This window comes from Triticum aestivum, chromosome 5B (assembly GCF_018294505.1).
Source record: "Triticum aestivum cultivar Chinese Spring chromosome 5B, IWGSC CS RefSeq v2.1, whole genome shotgun sequence".
NCBI lineage: Eukaryota > Viridiplantae > Streptophyta > Magnoliopsida > Poales > Poaceae > Triticum > Triticum aestivum.
The window spans coordinates 317,323,276-317,336,874 of NC_057807.1; the positions used below are offsets into that span (position 1 = coordinate 317,323,276).

The 13,599-nt window shown below is 43.7% G+C and overlaps 1 protein-coding gene across 2 annotated transcripts; it reads right to left on the bottom strand.

The window, feature by feature from the left end:
- Positions 1 to 3,939: 3,939 nt before the first annotated feature.
- Positions 3,940 to 13,203, bottom strand: LOC123111597 (spermine synthase). Of its 2 annotated transcripts, none has more exons than XM_044532415.1 (12): positions 12,916 to 13,203; positions 10,118 to 10,332; positions 9,952 to 9,996; positions 8,225 to 8,301; positions 8,024 to 8,146; positions 7,738 to 7,842; positions 7,587 to 7,659; positions 7,401 to 7,472; positions 7,099 to 7,294; positions 5,261 to 5,390; positions 4,892 to 4,966; positions 3,940 to 4,199 (listed from the first exon to the last, which is right to left on the bottom strand). In XM_044532415.1, the coding sequence occupies exons 2-12, from the start codon at positions 10,302 to 10,304 to the stop codon at positions 4,125 to 4,127; spliced, it is 1,158 nt and encodes a 385-aa protein (XP_044388350.1). In that variant the 5' UTR covers positions 10,305 to 10,332; positions 12,916 to 13,203; the 3' UTR covers positions 3,940 to 4,124. The 2 variants fall into 2 exon arrangements, with proteins under 2 accessions (XP_044388350.1, XP_044388351.1); XM_044532416.1 differs by having other exon boundaries at positions 10,118 to 10,357; positions 12,916 to 13,171.
- Between the last annotated feature and the right edge of the window lie 396 nt (positions 13,204 to 13,599).

Here is a 13,599-nt window from a genome sequence, read left to right on the forward strand (position 1 = left end):
TGCTAATACCTCGTGCTATCATTCACATAACGGATTGCCGCGCGCGAACTTGCCGAATTCGTTTTTTTTTTCTTTTGAGAATACTTGCCGAATTCGTTCGCATGTCTCGCGAAGGCAGTACTGACGCGTTTGGTTGACTGTGCATCTATTTTCGTCATTTTCCATACTTGTTCCATTTATTTATTTTTGCGGGTGCATACTTGTTCCATTTAGACTTGGTTGAGCAAAAACATGCAAAAAACCAACATCTGAACATTGTCTGATTATGTGCATAACCCCCAGCCTTGCTGTCTGTCGACGATGCGCTGGCCCCGACGCCAATGCAGGACGACCCGGCCTACTACAATGAATACATGCAGGACGTGATCTACGAGGGTGGCCAAGCGTACAATGCCAACAAGACCCAAGGCCAAGACGGTTGCGGCCAGTACACTGAAGGGCAAGAAGACCCGGACGACCACGATGAAGAAGACACCGATGGTCACAGCAACCAAGGGCAAGAAGACGGTGTGGACATCTACGATGAGCCATTTTTCCACGATGAGCTCTCTCAACAAGTAAATGCACAAAGGAGGCAACAAAGCATCCGGATGGAGGATACACCAAGGATGAAGACAAGTTGATTTGCCAAGATTGGATTGAAATTGAACAAGATCCTGAGACCGGCACAGAGAAAAATGGCACAACGTTTTGGACGAAGGTCAATACATACTTTTTTTAGGGGGCATACATAGTTTCATGAACATATGAAGGTTGAGCCTTACAAGTTTGAGAGTAACTGTGGCGAGGTGTCAATCCAAAAAAGGTGGGACTTCATCCAATTGGAATGCAACAAGTTTTGTGCAACCCTTCAGAACATCACCGGTCGTCTCGTGAGTGGTCTAGGCATCAAAAACATGGTATGCAATTCCTTCCCCTTGTTCATATGTGTGTATCTTGTTGGTTGATGCTTTCATCTCCATTGCATATGAATGCGTATTGTTGCTTTCATCTTCATTTGTAGACATACCAATCTTTGGAAACCTTCAAGGACCAACATGGGAACAAGACATTCACGTTGACCCATTGTTGGACGATGATTTGTGAGTGCCCAAAGTTCAAGGAGCAATATGCCACCCAAAAAAAAGGTGAGGGCGGTGGCAGTCGTTGAGCCAAGTAAAGTTGAGAAGCGGCCGAGGGGGAGACCAAAAGTTGGATGACAAGCATGACACTTCGATACTCGCCTTGCAAGAAACTTTGAAGGGGTACATGACCCAAAAGGAAGCAAGGGAGAAGAGGAAACGCGAAGAGAAAGAGGAGCAAATGAAGACCTACTTCGACATACAAAAGAAAAAAGCTCGAGGTCGAGGAGAGCTATGCTCGGACAAAAGCAAACGAGTTGAAACTCAATTTAATCTCGAAGGAAGTCGAGATCATGTTGGTCGACTTGAGAAAGATGTCTCAAGAAAGAGGATTTGGTTCGAGAAGAAGCAAAAGAAGATGCTCGAGATAGATACATGAACTATGGCCGTGACGCGATTATTTTGTATGCTAGCATGTGTGCTAGCATGAACTACGGCCAAGGTGCATGAAGTATGGCCGAGAGGCAATTTTTTGTAGACTGACATATATGTCGGCCGCTGTCACGTATGCCAGTATGAATTATGGCCGATGGATGATTATTTTAGGCTGACATATATGCCGGCCGTTGGCACGTGGGTCGGCATGAAATATGCCCGAGAGGCGTTTGTTTTCAGCTTTTATTTGCGCAAAATATGTTTATTGAACAATTCGGCCAGGCGGGCCAAATGGGTCAGCCTGTTGGGTGCACCAACCAGATTTGCATGGACAAGGCCAGACGTCGCGCCTCCAGCCGACCCAAACAGACCAAAAAGCGAATCAAGTCCCCATATGTTTGGATCACGACGTTGGAGTTGCCCTAACTGCATGGACTTGATATCTCCTACCGAGCCTCACCCCCTCTTTGACGCCAGCGGCTGCCGAGCGAAACCCATACGCATGATGTGGTCCCTTTGTTAATTTTAATACCCAACAACTATTGTACCGGCATGCATATACGTTTTACTTGTGTTTACTATCTCTATTTTTATTTACTCCCGATATTAGCTTTCACTGAAGTCAAATTTTATAAAGTTTGACCAAGTTTGTAAAAAATAATATAAATATTTACGGTAACAAATTTTTGTGATGTGAAAATATATGCAATGATGACTCCAATGGTATTGATTTGGTGGTGTATATGTTAATATATTTTTCTACAAACTTGTTGAAAGTATATAAAGTTTGACTTTAGACAAACCTAATAGGCGGAGTAAATAAAAACGGAGGAAGTACAAGAAAAGACCTCATAAGAGCATCTACAGCTGGGCGCCGCAAACCGACCTCAAACGCCCGGGCGGCCCGCCCGGCCGGTCATGAAATTTTGACCCAGATGGGCACCTCAAATGCCCGGGCTGACAGGCATCCCTCATATCCAACCCAAATATGAGGCGGATATGGCTCATCCAGGCGCATCCACAACGTCAGGCTGTCAATGGGGTCCCACGCAGAATCACCCGGAAACACAGCTGTCCAAAGCTCATCTTCTTCGTCGGAACGATGTCGCCGTGTGGCGCCGCTCCAGCGGGCCGTGTACTGCCTAGCATGGCTATTTAAGATGACCGCCGGCAACGGGGCCGATAGTGCACAGGAATTTGGCTCGTGTTTGAATAGTTGCCAAACTGTTGTGCCATTGTGGCCATTTGCCTACTTTCTGGCTACTCCCTAGTCAACGCTCCGAGCTTCCAATAGTAATTCAATCAGCAAATTCAGTGGCCATTGCTGCTTTGACAGACGATTCGCTTAATTGGTCAGCCTATGGACATCTGATGATGGAAATCAAGAAGCTCCTGCAGCTTCGTGGGTTTGTTCCGCTTTTAATTGATCGTAATCAAAATAGTGTTGCTCGTAGTCTAGCTAATGTAGGGAGAACTGGAGGTAGCACCGCCTGTTAGTTGCACCAGGTTCCAGACAGTATCAAACAGCTTGTATTAACTGACTGTAACGCTATTTCTAAGGAATAAGAACCCACTTTATTCGCAAAAAAAAAAAAAAAAAAAAAATTGAGCAACAAAACCTTGCACGGTTAATTTGGGTAGGCATCAGATTTTCTAGAGGCTTGCCGTCAGACATCTGCTGGGTAATCTTCGCTCAGTGATTTTCATTTTTGGGAAGCTTATTTCCTCATCTGTCTAGATCAGGGACTGCAGGCAAAGACATCGGTGACTGCACAGGTTGGCGCTGCAACCAACGGAGCCGCGAATGTTGGAACCAGCAACGGGGGACGAGGATCCTCTGCCGTTCGGCAGGGTGCCGTTCGACCACTGACTGATGGACCCATCTGGGAACAGGCCCACATGACAGCGCCACAACGGCAGGAGCCGCACGTCAGGGGAGCCGCTTCCAGCAACGGGGCGTGCTGCGACCACGGGCTGGAACCAATGGCGGGCGTGCTGCGACCACGGGCTGGAACCAATGGCGTGATGCTTCGACAATTGTCACCGTGTGCTAGCATCATTTGGTCACCCCGGGCGGCAAGCTGCAACCACACGGTGATGCTGGAACGGGCGCACTGAAAAGCTACAACAAAGCTGCCATCGGTGCTGGAGAAGACCCATCTGAACACCGTGATGCTACAACTAACGGCGGCCACAATTTGCTGCAACCGGCGATCAAAAGTTGCAACCGTGATTTCAACGAACTGGATGGGGAGCGATGAGTGGGGATTTGTTGTTTCAAGCGAGGCGAGTGAGATGAAAAACACATACGAGGCGAGCGAAGGCTGAATCCAACGGTTACTACTTACGGCTGGGTGCATGGTACAGCTGGGAGGCGACCGGCGCAAGGCTCGGGCCGGACGGCCAGCGCCTAGCAGTGCCCAACTAAATACACCCAAAATGATACGGTAGCCACACAACTTTCTCTGGTTTATCCATTCCCAGGAATCAATCCAACAAATCTTGTCATACCATCATATCAATCGCACAAAGCGTATTGCCATATCCCACACAAATTATGTTGCTACTATACCAGTAAGTACTTGATGTCCAGCACACGGACTGTTGAACAAGTCCCGGAGCCCTCGTCTAAGCGGTAAGAATTTCACTGTGTGGCGCGACGGCAACCTTCGCTGGTTCTGCTGATTTTTCCTCTTGTTGTGCCTGTGATGGTCCAAACAATCTCCAGTTAAGCTTTTTGACAATTCACTTGTTTGGCATAGGAAGAACCAGGTTGGATAGGGTAGAGAACTAATTCAAGATTACTAGTAGTAGTAAATATGGGCACCGCAGGGAGAATGGTCATCTTACTAGAATAGGGGGTTTTAAACATAGAAATAATGACTTTGTATCTACTCCTATATCTCAGTACATTTTAATAACCCATATTAAGATACTGTACTCCTTGCTCATAGAACATTCGTTGCCAATAGGGATCAATAAATATACAATGTACTAAGGTAGAGATATTATATTTTGCAGAAGTTAACAAAGGCCTGAAAGCAATAAAGCTAGGATATGTGGCGACTAGTTAATTTTTTAGACTGTTTGCTCTGATTGTATTAGCGGGTAAATGTACAACCAACCATCAAGTCAAGTCGTCCTATAGAACTCAGATGTGATGAAGTAAATGTTGCAGTAAAGAAAACTCTCCAAATTAAGAAACCACGCGAAATACAAGAGAGGTAAGCGCCACAGAGGTACAGTTGTAACTTTTCATGGTTTTCTAGGTAGTCTCAGAAAGCAGGTGGAAAAAGTAAATTGTGCTTTCAAAAAGTTGTCCAAATTATAGAACACACCAAGTAAAGACATTACACAGGCAGATTTATATCATTTAACAAATTGAAGAAACATACCCCTATAGTGGAGCAACTATATGCTTCTAGCTCTCTCTTTGCAAAGGTTGGAAGAACAAACGCTGCCCTATGCATCTGGAAAGCAGCCAAAATAACAAATCAGTGTGCTTAACTGCTTATGGATGGCAATGAATCGTAATGCCAGATTTCTCACGTCTGAGTTGGAGTGGAGTATTTTTAAAGAATTAAGATGAGGTATATACAGTAACTTGCGACTTGCAGAGCATGAAATCATTGCAGCAGAAAATTCGAGGAATATTAGAATTCTGCATCATTTTATTAGGAGTATACTACAGCATATACCAAGACAAAAGCAATACAGTATATTGTAAAATTGGCAGGATAGGTAACTTTCTAAACAGAAAAAACCTCAGTATTATAAAATCTGATGTCCCTCCCTGCTGTCATAGCGCCTTCTATTTTTTCAATTGGATTTATGGGTGCCAGGAAGTTGACTGGTCGACCCTCTTTGGCACATAGCAAAAACCCAATTGCACCACTGCAAATCAAGTAAATGTTGCATTACAAGTAAATTTCAAAAGGAGTAACATTTAGCACGTCAAAGACTTCATCTAAAGCTGCAACTCAGCAACATTTGTTTCTCACAACCAGCAGCTCTTAATGCGTATTCTAACAGGAATGGCAGCCAGCAGTGGGTTGCCTAATCAATGAAATTCAGATATATTATGTTTTAATTTTTTGTACCAAATTTACAAGGGCAGCTGACACCAACACTTAATAACAGTTGTTTAACTAAAAGGTTAGATAAATTGGCCCAACTTCTCTTTCTAGGAGGAATATGCCCTGAACTCTCAAGATAAAATAGCATCCCTAACAGCATTTATCTTTCACAAAACAGCAATACAAAATCTCTTATTTGATGCCGATGTGGAATATGCAACGTGTCGAATATTTCCATCTCTTGTCTCTCGATGTGTTTCTGAACACAGCATATCAGGATGGTTTCTTGTTTGCTTAATATAAATCAGGAATGTATTCATGGCAACAATACCTGTCCAATAATAATAAAAGACTGCTCAAAGTAAATAACTGGTGCAACAAAAAATAAAGAAAACATTAAGAGATTTAGGGTTTGATGTTTGATCCACCACAGTGCCAAACGGGTCCATATAGGTTACAATTGGTCACTACTGTAAAATTTCAACATCTCGCATCAACCAGCTAGCACGACATAAACCAGGTAAAAGGTATATATAATGTTGGGAATATTTTCTCACTAATATTATTGTCACAATAAGACGCTCCTTGCATGAGTTGAGCTAAATCTGAAACATCCTATCATTGATTGCCCAGCGCTGCAACCAATTTAGCTGCCAACAATAGTGACACCCATGAGGATGAAGCCAGAAAAGTTGTGCACCATTAGAACTAACCAAGTCCTATGTGCCACCACACTACTAAACTCCTCTCGCTGAGATGTCAAAAAAGAAAGAAGAATGTGTATGCAGCAAGCTTATTCCAAGTCCCTAGTATGTGCATCTACCCAACTGAGAATAACACAATAAGGAATTTGCACGGCTTGCATGCATTAACAAAAGAAGAAGAAAAAGCAAGGAAACACAACAAACCATACCCATATATGTTATGTCTTATGTGGTAACGGTTTCAGTAATGAAAAGCTTTATTGTTTCATGCCATCTAATATATCTAATCTACATGGCATATAAATACATGAACTGCGTTACAACCAAATAAAAAGGCTAAGTCTATACTAATAGGTGCATGCTAAATTTAACACATCATGCGGCTTGGCTGTTGCTATGAGATATAATAGCAAACTGCCAAATCTATCAAAACATAAATAAGCAAACTTGTGTTCAAAATATATACAGGGATGGCATATGCTTTTATTATGATCCAAAACAATGAAATTGACCTAACAGCACTTTGATGGGAAAAAAAACAAAGAAAAATTACAGGTACAATTATAACAATACATAGTTTTATTTCTCTATTTGCAATTAAATTACTTTACATAACAGTGGTACAGAAACTTTTGAGCAGATGATGCAAAAATATGGGTGGATAGTTAGTATGTTTTTTAACTCAGAAGTTGTTCGAAAGGAAAAAAATCAGAAGTTGAAACAGAATGTGCAGTAGCTTGCAAAATGAAACATTAACCTAAGTAAAGACCACAAAACAGGCGTGCATAAGAAATTGATGGAGTATATGAAAAGGGTGAAAACCTAGGATATGTTGGGACACTTGCCCAGGCATAGTGGACAGAACCCTTGAAAGTCTCACAGCAGATCGAAAGCATGTCCTGAATCAGATGTGTATGCAACCACATACTCTCAGCTTGATTACAAAGAACACCGCCAGGTCTCAAAGCTCTAGCAATTGTCTCAAAAAATGGCTTCTCTACAAGTTCCTGAGCAGGCCCTGCAATTGACAGTGCCGAAAAGATAATGTAAAAACGGCAAGAACAAAGATAAAATACTCATGCTTTTAACTTGTCAAAAAAGAAGCCACAGTTGCATAAGCTGACCTATAGGATCTGATGAATCAACAATAATAGCATCATATGTCCCTTCAGGAGAATTTCTTAGGAACTCCACAGCTGGAAGGAAACAACTCCAGTATGAAATTTACAACATCAACTTAAAGCTACACCTATATTTACAACATCAACAAATACTGTTCTAGTTATGGCCTCGTGGGATTATCAACATACCATCACCAACATGAAGTCGAACACGAGGATCCTCAAATCCAACAGATAAGTCTGGGAAGAAATCTTTACAAACCTACACAGTAAGATGCATATCAGAAATTTTAGTAACATGGTTATATTTCTGCATATAGGTCATAGAAGAATTTTGTACATCAATAACTAGCTGGTCAATTTCACATATATCAATAGACTCCACTGAACCATGTCTGGCTATCTCTCGAAGTACACCACCATCTCCACCTCCAATAACCAAAACCTGCAATGTAGTTTCTAAGAACATAAGTGACTAGAGTGCTACATTTTCAATGGAAATGCAGATAAGAAAGGTTAAATCTGCTGCTATATAGCAGCAGAATATCGTCAATACAATTTTAATCATTAGATCAAAAGAGTCATATAATTCACTGTATAAGAAGGAACATAGATCACATGATTACCTTCTTAGGAGAAGGAATTGAACAGAGTGGGAGATGAGTAATCATTTCCTGGTAGGCACATTCATCCTTATCAGTCAATTGTACAATACCATCAAGCACAAGGACTTTTCCATAGGTTAACGACTGCATACAAAAACAACCAGGTTACACAACAGAAGGCAAACACAATTTTCCCTCTGGGTGTTCATAGATGAAGATAACCTCAAAAATCAAGACTTCTTGGTATGGTGACTTCCCCTGGTACAGGATCTTATCCACTTTCAAGGAATGGGTCTCTCCTGAGTAGGGAAAATGAAATCACAATGAGTGAGCAAGAAGTGGGGCTTGTTTCATTGCACAAGTAAATGCCCGAGAAAAATGAGAAGTGAGATGGTAAAGAGCAATTGGAAAATTCAATGTGCTTGAAGCGCATAGTACATGTAAACAAATTGTATCTTTGCAGAAACAATTGAACATACTTAAGGACAAGAAGTCAAGATTCCTGAGTATAACCAATGTTGGAACTAATCTTGTTATTAGTGCTCATTAGATCATGCATGCATGTAGTTGAGATGTGACACTAAAAGCTGCGTCTGTGTACCAACATAGAGACATGATCACGTTTACATGGAAAGCTAATAGTGTTGATTAGTGCATGCAAGACTGGCCAAGTCATGGAGTTAGTTAGTGGCCTAGAGAAAAGTCGTAGTGGTAGTTGAGTGCATGGCCAGATTCTGGGGCCGTTGGAGGTTGCGCAAGTGCTGGGTGTGGGCATGCATGTAGCTAGGAATTAGTTAGTGGGCAGGTCATGGTATTAGTGGCCAGCGTCCAGCTTGTGCGTACATGAGTCTCTTGTACTGCTATATAAGTTGAGCAAATGAATAAGAAGGCAGCCGGTTGGGCACAGAAACAATGTAGCCAGTGTGACACACCAAGGAGAAAATGCTTCATGACAAAGCCATGTTTCTTTCTCCCTGGTGCATGTGTGCGTGTGTGTTTCTTTTGAGTTTTTCATTGGTGTGTTCTTGTGTGAGACAAAACCATGAGAGGGAGAGAGTTGAGAGGAAGAAGAAGAGCGGTGCTGCGGAGGCGGCGCCAACAACCAACACACACATGATCCGGTGAAACATAAACACATTAAGGAGGTCAGGAATGAAACTAGTGCCAGAGACATGCGCAAGAGAACTGGTATGTATTTGTAAAAGAAACAGTTAGGGTAACACAGATGATTCAATGTTCAAATAAAAAATAAAAAATTCCAGAGGTCCGGATATATGAAACAGAACAAAGATCCATAAGAGTTTTGTTTTGGTAGGACTGAAATTAGACACGAAAACCATTGACAAAGAAAAGGCAACAAGTAGCACTGGGCTGCATATGCTCTCTAATCAGATGATGACTAAAGAGGAAAATTACACAAACCCAGATCACCACTTCAGCATGGAAAGGCAACAGTGTGCCACTGGTATAACAAACTAATGAAGAGAACACAATGCCTGCTTGTGGTAAACATGTTACTATGTTAGATCAACTTTGTCCACCATACTTCACAATAACCGTGTCAAAAGGGGTGTGTTGAGTAAGTATATTGATAACATAACTAAAAATTAACCAAAACCATTTGTTTAAACAAAAGTGAAGAGGTTGTAGACTCATATTTATCAATAGTAAGAATTTCTCTTGTCAATACTGAGCCGGGCTAAATTATTTTCCCAAAACAGAAAAGCAAAAGTAAAATCCATTTTATCGACTCAGCACTAATACCATGCCTTAACATCAATGCAGGCATGCATCTGTTCAACCAGTAATCAAGTGTCTACCAGAATAGCATTTTGTCGCATAAACGGATGTAGAGAACTTAACATTACATTCCTATTGTGGATTATTATTCTAATGACAGGTATGACCATCAAGCAATAGAAAAAAAAAGGCACCAGTGAGGGAAATACCTGGCCACATTGGATTATTATAATACTGCAGTTTGCTCGCTTTACCTGCATATATGAAGCAATCAAATTTAGACAAAATAACTGGAGAATGATAGGAAGTTATAGTATTTCTGTTGTCAAGTACGAGTAGCAAGGATGATGCAATTGAGCACCAAGCTGGACATACCACATCGTGAGCGGGTTTCCGTGAACCATCCCGATACCACAGTGGCATGGCACTTCGCCTCAGATTCAGGTGCTGCAGCCCTCGCCTTGACACAGCAAGGAGGCAGTGGCTTTGCTGGGCTCTCAACCCCACTTCCCGTTGTCTGTGATGTCCCAGTCAAACCATTTCTTGCGTCTCCACCCTCCATGGATCCTGTTCTTTAAAGTTCCCAGCCTCTGAATCAAAGGAAAACCACAAAGACTTGAAGGAACGGTAAGTATACAACACAGGAGAATACACAATTTCTGCAGGAAACTTGGCACTAGATAGTAAATCAAATAAGATTATGATACCCAAACGCACATATGCGCAAGACAATGCAGGTCGTAATGAATGCCAAAAGATCACTGACACACATAACAAGCATGCACCATGACAGACATACAAGGGGATGAGAAACTCAGTACACATGCTCTGCAAGGCTCAGGAACACCAAGGTTTACGAGTCGACGAGTCGCTCCAGGGTAGAGACTCATAGACCAATTGTGACTAGTCCAGTCTAGTGCTGGACTAGTCGACGTGGTAATGTAGTACTCAACTACTAATACCTAGTAGTAGTCAGTGTTTTTAAGGTCTAACCCCGCCTTATTCTTGAGGCAGACATAGAAGAAACAGAGCAGTCAAGCAGTTTAGCATGTACCATATATTATTGCAAGGAAAATTAAGAAAGACTGAGAGATTAGGCCACTACCTATGCACTTCCTTGTGGCCCAAAAGCCCATCTACTAGCTATATATTGCCCCTGTGACCTAATTCTACTATCCTCACTCACTTCTCCATGCACCACAGCCGCCACACAACTTCTGCTCTCTTTCCTCGTAACAGCACACAACCCTAAAACTCCTCCCTGCTCATCATGACCCTAGTCTTCTCTGATTCTCCCTCACTGCAGCATCCCTCCTTCAACGGCAGAGTAGATCCAGCAAGGGAAGGAACAGAACCAGCGGAGGGAGAGCGGAGCAATGCTCCTTGCCACCGCTGCCGGCGGCGTCGGGTCAGTGGGTGCTGGCGGCGGCCTCGTCCCAGGTGCGGCTCGTTCTAGAGCAAGCCTGAAAACCTAGCTCTCCAATTTTACCTTCCCACGGCTGCGAGCTGGCTCACTTATCCCCTCCCAAATTTGAGTCGAGCGACTCATAGAGCACGACTAGTCCAGACTAGTCTACGACTAGCCTCTCGATAGCTCAATTCGGCTTGGTAGTCTACATGAGAATCCTAGTCGACATTCACATTGCGACTCATAGACTAGTCCCTCTACTAGTCCTTCGACTCGTAATCAATGAGCAACACACTAACCTAGTATTGATTACAAGAACATGGATTTTAAGAGCAGCATGCATTGATCGCAAGAAATGAGAACCTTTTCATAAGAGATGAGGTTTTGGAGCTAACGAGCGTTGCCCGCTTAATGAAAGAACCGATTTTGAGCCGATACCAGAAGTGGAAAAGAAAAAAGGAGTGGCAAATACAAGAGGATTTTATGTTTGGGGTAGCATAGGATTCCAGAAGCTCCTTGCGAATATGGTACTGACCTGTGAATGGTGAATCGAGGTAGGGCAAGGACGTGGCTGCATAAGGTAAGAATGAATAAGGGCAGGACGGGGAGCACAACGGTGGTGGCTTCTCTGCTACTCCTCCATACACGAAATTCTGCAACTAGCTACAGGTGGAGCTAGAATCTTGATGGATCAACAACTTTCGGGATCTGCACTGCTCAACGTATTCAATGCATTTTGAGTTGATTGTCGTATTGAGTTGAGGTGAGGTGAGGTGAGTAGCTGGGCAGCTAGTGCTACAGCACAATGTCAAAATTAAACGCCCATTTGTGCGCTAGCATTAACTTCTATCAAATTTATTAGGCGCTGTTTCATTTACTTTGGAGTAACTTTCTTATTGACAGTGTGATGCCCCAGCTATCACCTTCCTAGTCATTTCCATCAATCCATTGTTGAACCGTGTGGAAATGTTGTACTCCGCATTTGATTATGTCCCAACTATACGGTAGTAGCTTCTAAAGTTGAGTGCATTGGCAGATTTATGCTTAATGCTACAAAGCATAACAAAACCAGGACAAAAATAAAATAAAAGCCAACAGTTCAAGTACATGACCCAAAAAAAGTGCACTAAAAGTCATATCCAGGTTTGCCTGATTCACCATTCCAACCAGTTTCTCATCTTAAGAACATTACATGGTGTCACAAGGTAAGTGCTCTGACACATGTAAATTCGAAACCATTTGAGTGTCCCAACTACTATGAAATAAGAGCTCTGCCAAATCGTGTAGCACTCAGGTCATTCCAACCCCACATAGGTCTCTCGACTGTATAAACGATTTTATCCCGTTTGTATCGCAATTCAAATCTCACAAATAGGTTGGTGGCACATGTCACCAAACAGACCTGGACGTCCTCTCTATCTACTTTTTTTTTCTTCCTGGAGTATATAGCTGATGTGGGGTGTAGTGAGATGGCCGAAAAATGGGGCAAAGCCATGAAGGAGATGGCAACTTGAAACGGGGAAAATGAAAGGGAGAGGAGCTCCTTCTGGGAGTGTGGCCATGGAGGGTAATTTCCGATAGAAAAACTAGCCAATCTATCGGATGAAAGCATGCAATGTTTGCAGAGTTCGTAACTGTATCGGCATGCCCTAATCCGTAAGTAGCTACATGATGATACGAAGATGCAGCATGTCCGGCGGGCAAAATCAACAAATCTGCGAAGCGCGAACCGCATGAGTAGAACCAAAGCGACGGCGAGCTTTACCTGGTCGCCGAACAGGCGCTGCGGGGTGGGGGGAGCCGACGACGAAGTTGGAGCGCGGGAGAAGGGAGGCGGCGCAACCCTAGCGGCTGGCAGCGGCGACGCTTGATGCCAGGCAAAATTGGGGTCGAACTGCGGTCGCGGAGGTCGACTGAGCGGCGGCGGGGAGCCGGAGGCGGAGAGGCAGGGATGGGGTGGCGGCGCCGGTGGAGGGCCGTAGGAACGCGGCGCGAGGTCCTCAGTCTGGCCGAGACAGTAGCCTTGGTCTTATCGGATTCAACCCGTCACCCGTGGGTTCAGGGTTCAGACCGTGGTTTGGACCCGCTTTGCCTGGTGAAAACCAGACCGGTCCGGAACCATCCAGTCCACCGTAGAACGCGATCAAACCGCCGCTTAGGATTTTTTTCCTTTTATGGGAAATATTGCTGCATTTATTTAAACATCAGAGCTCGGAATGTCATCCCAGATTAAGCATAAATCTGCTTTGTAGTTACCCCACATGCTAATATTAAACATGCTATAGGGAAGATGGCTCGCGCTCTCGCCTGGGACGGGCGCTCGCGACCCCTCGTCGCCGCCCGGCGACTGCTCGCCGCCTCGCCCGCGCGGAGCCCCTCCCGATGCCCCTCTCCTCCTCGGGTCCCTCTCCTGGCTGCTCTCCGGCGACGCTTCCTCAACCCTCTCCCT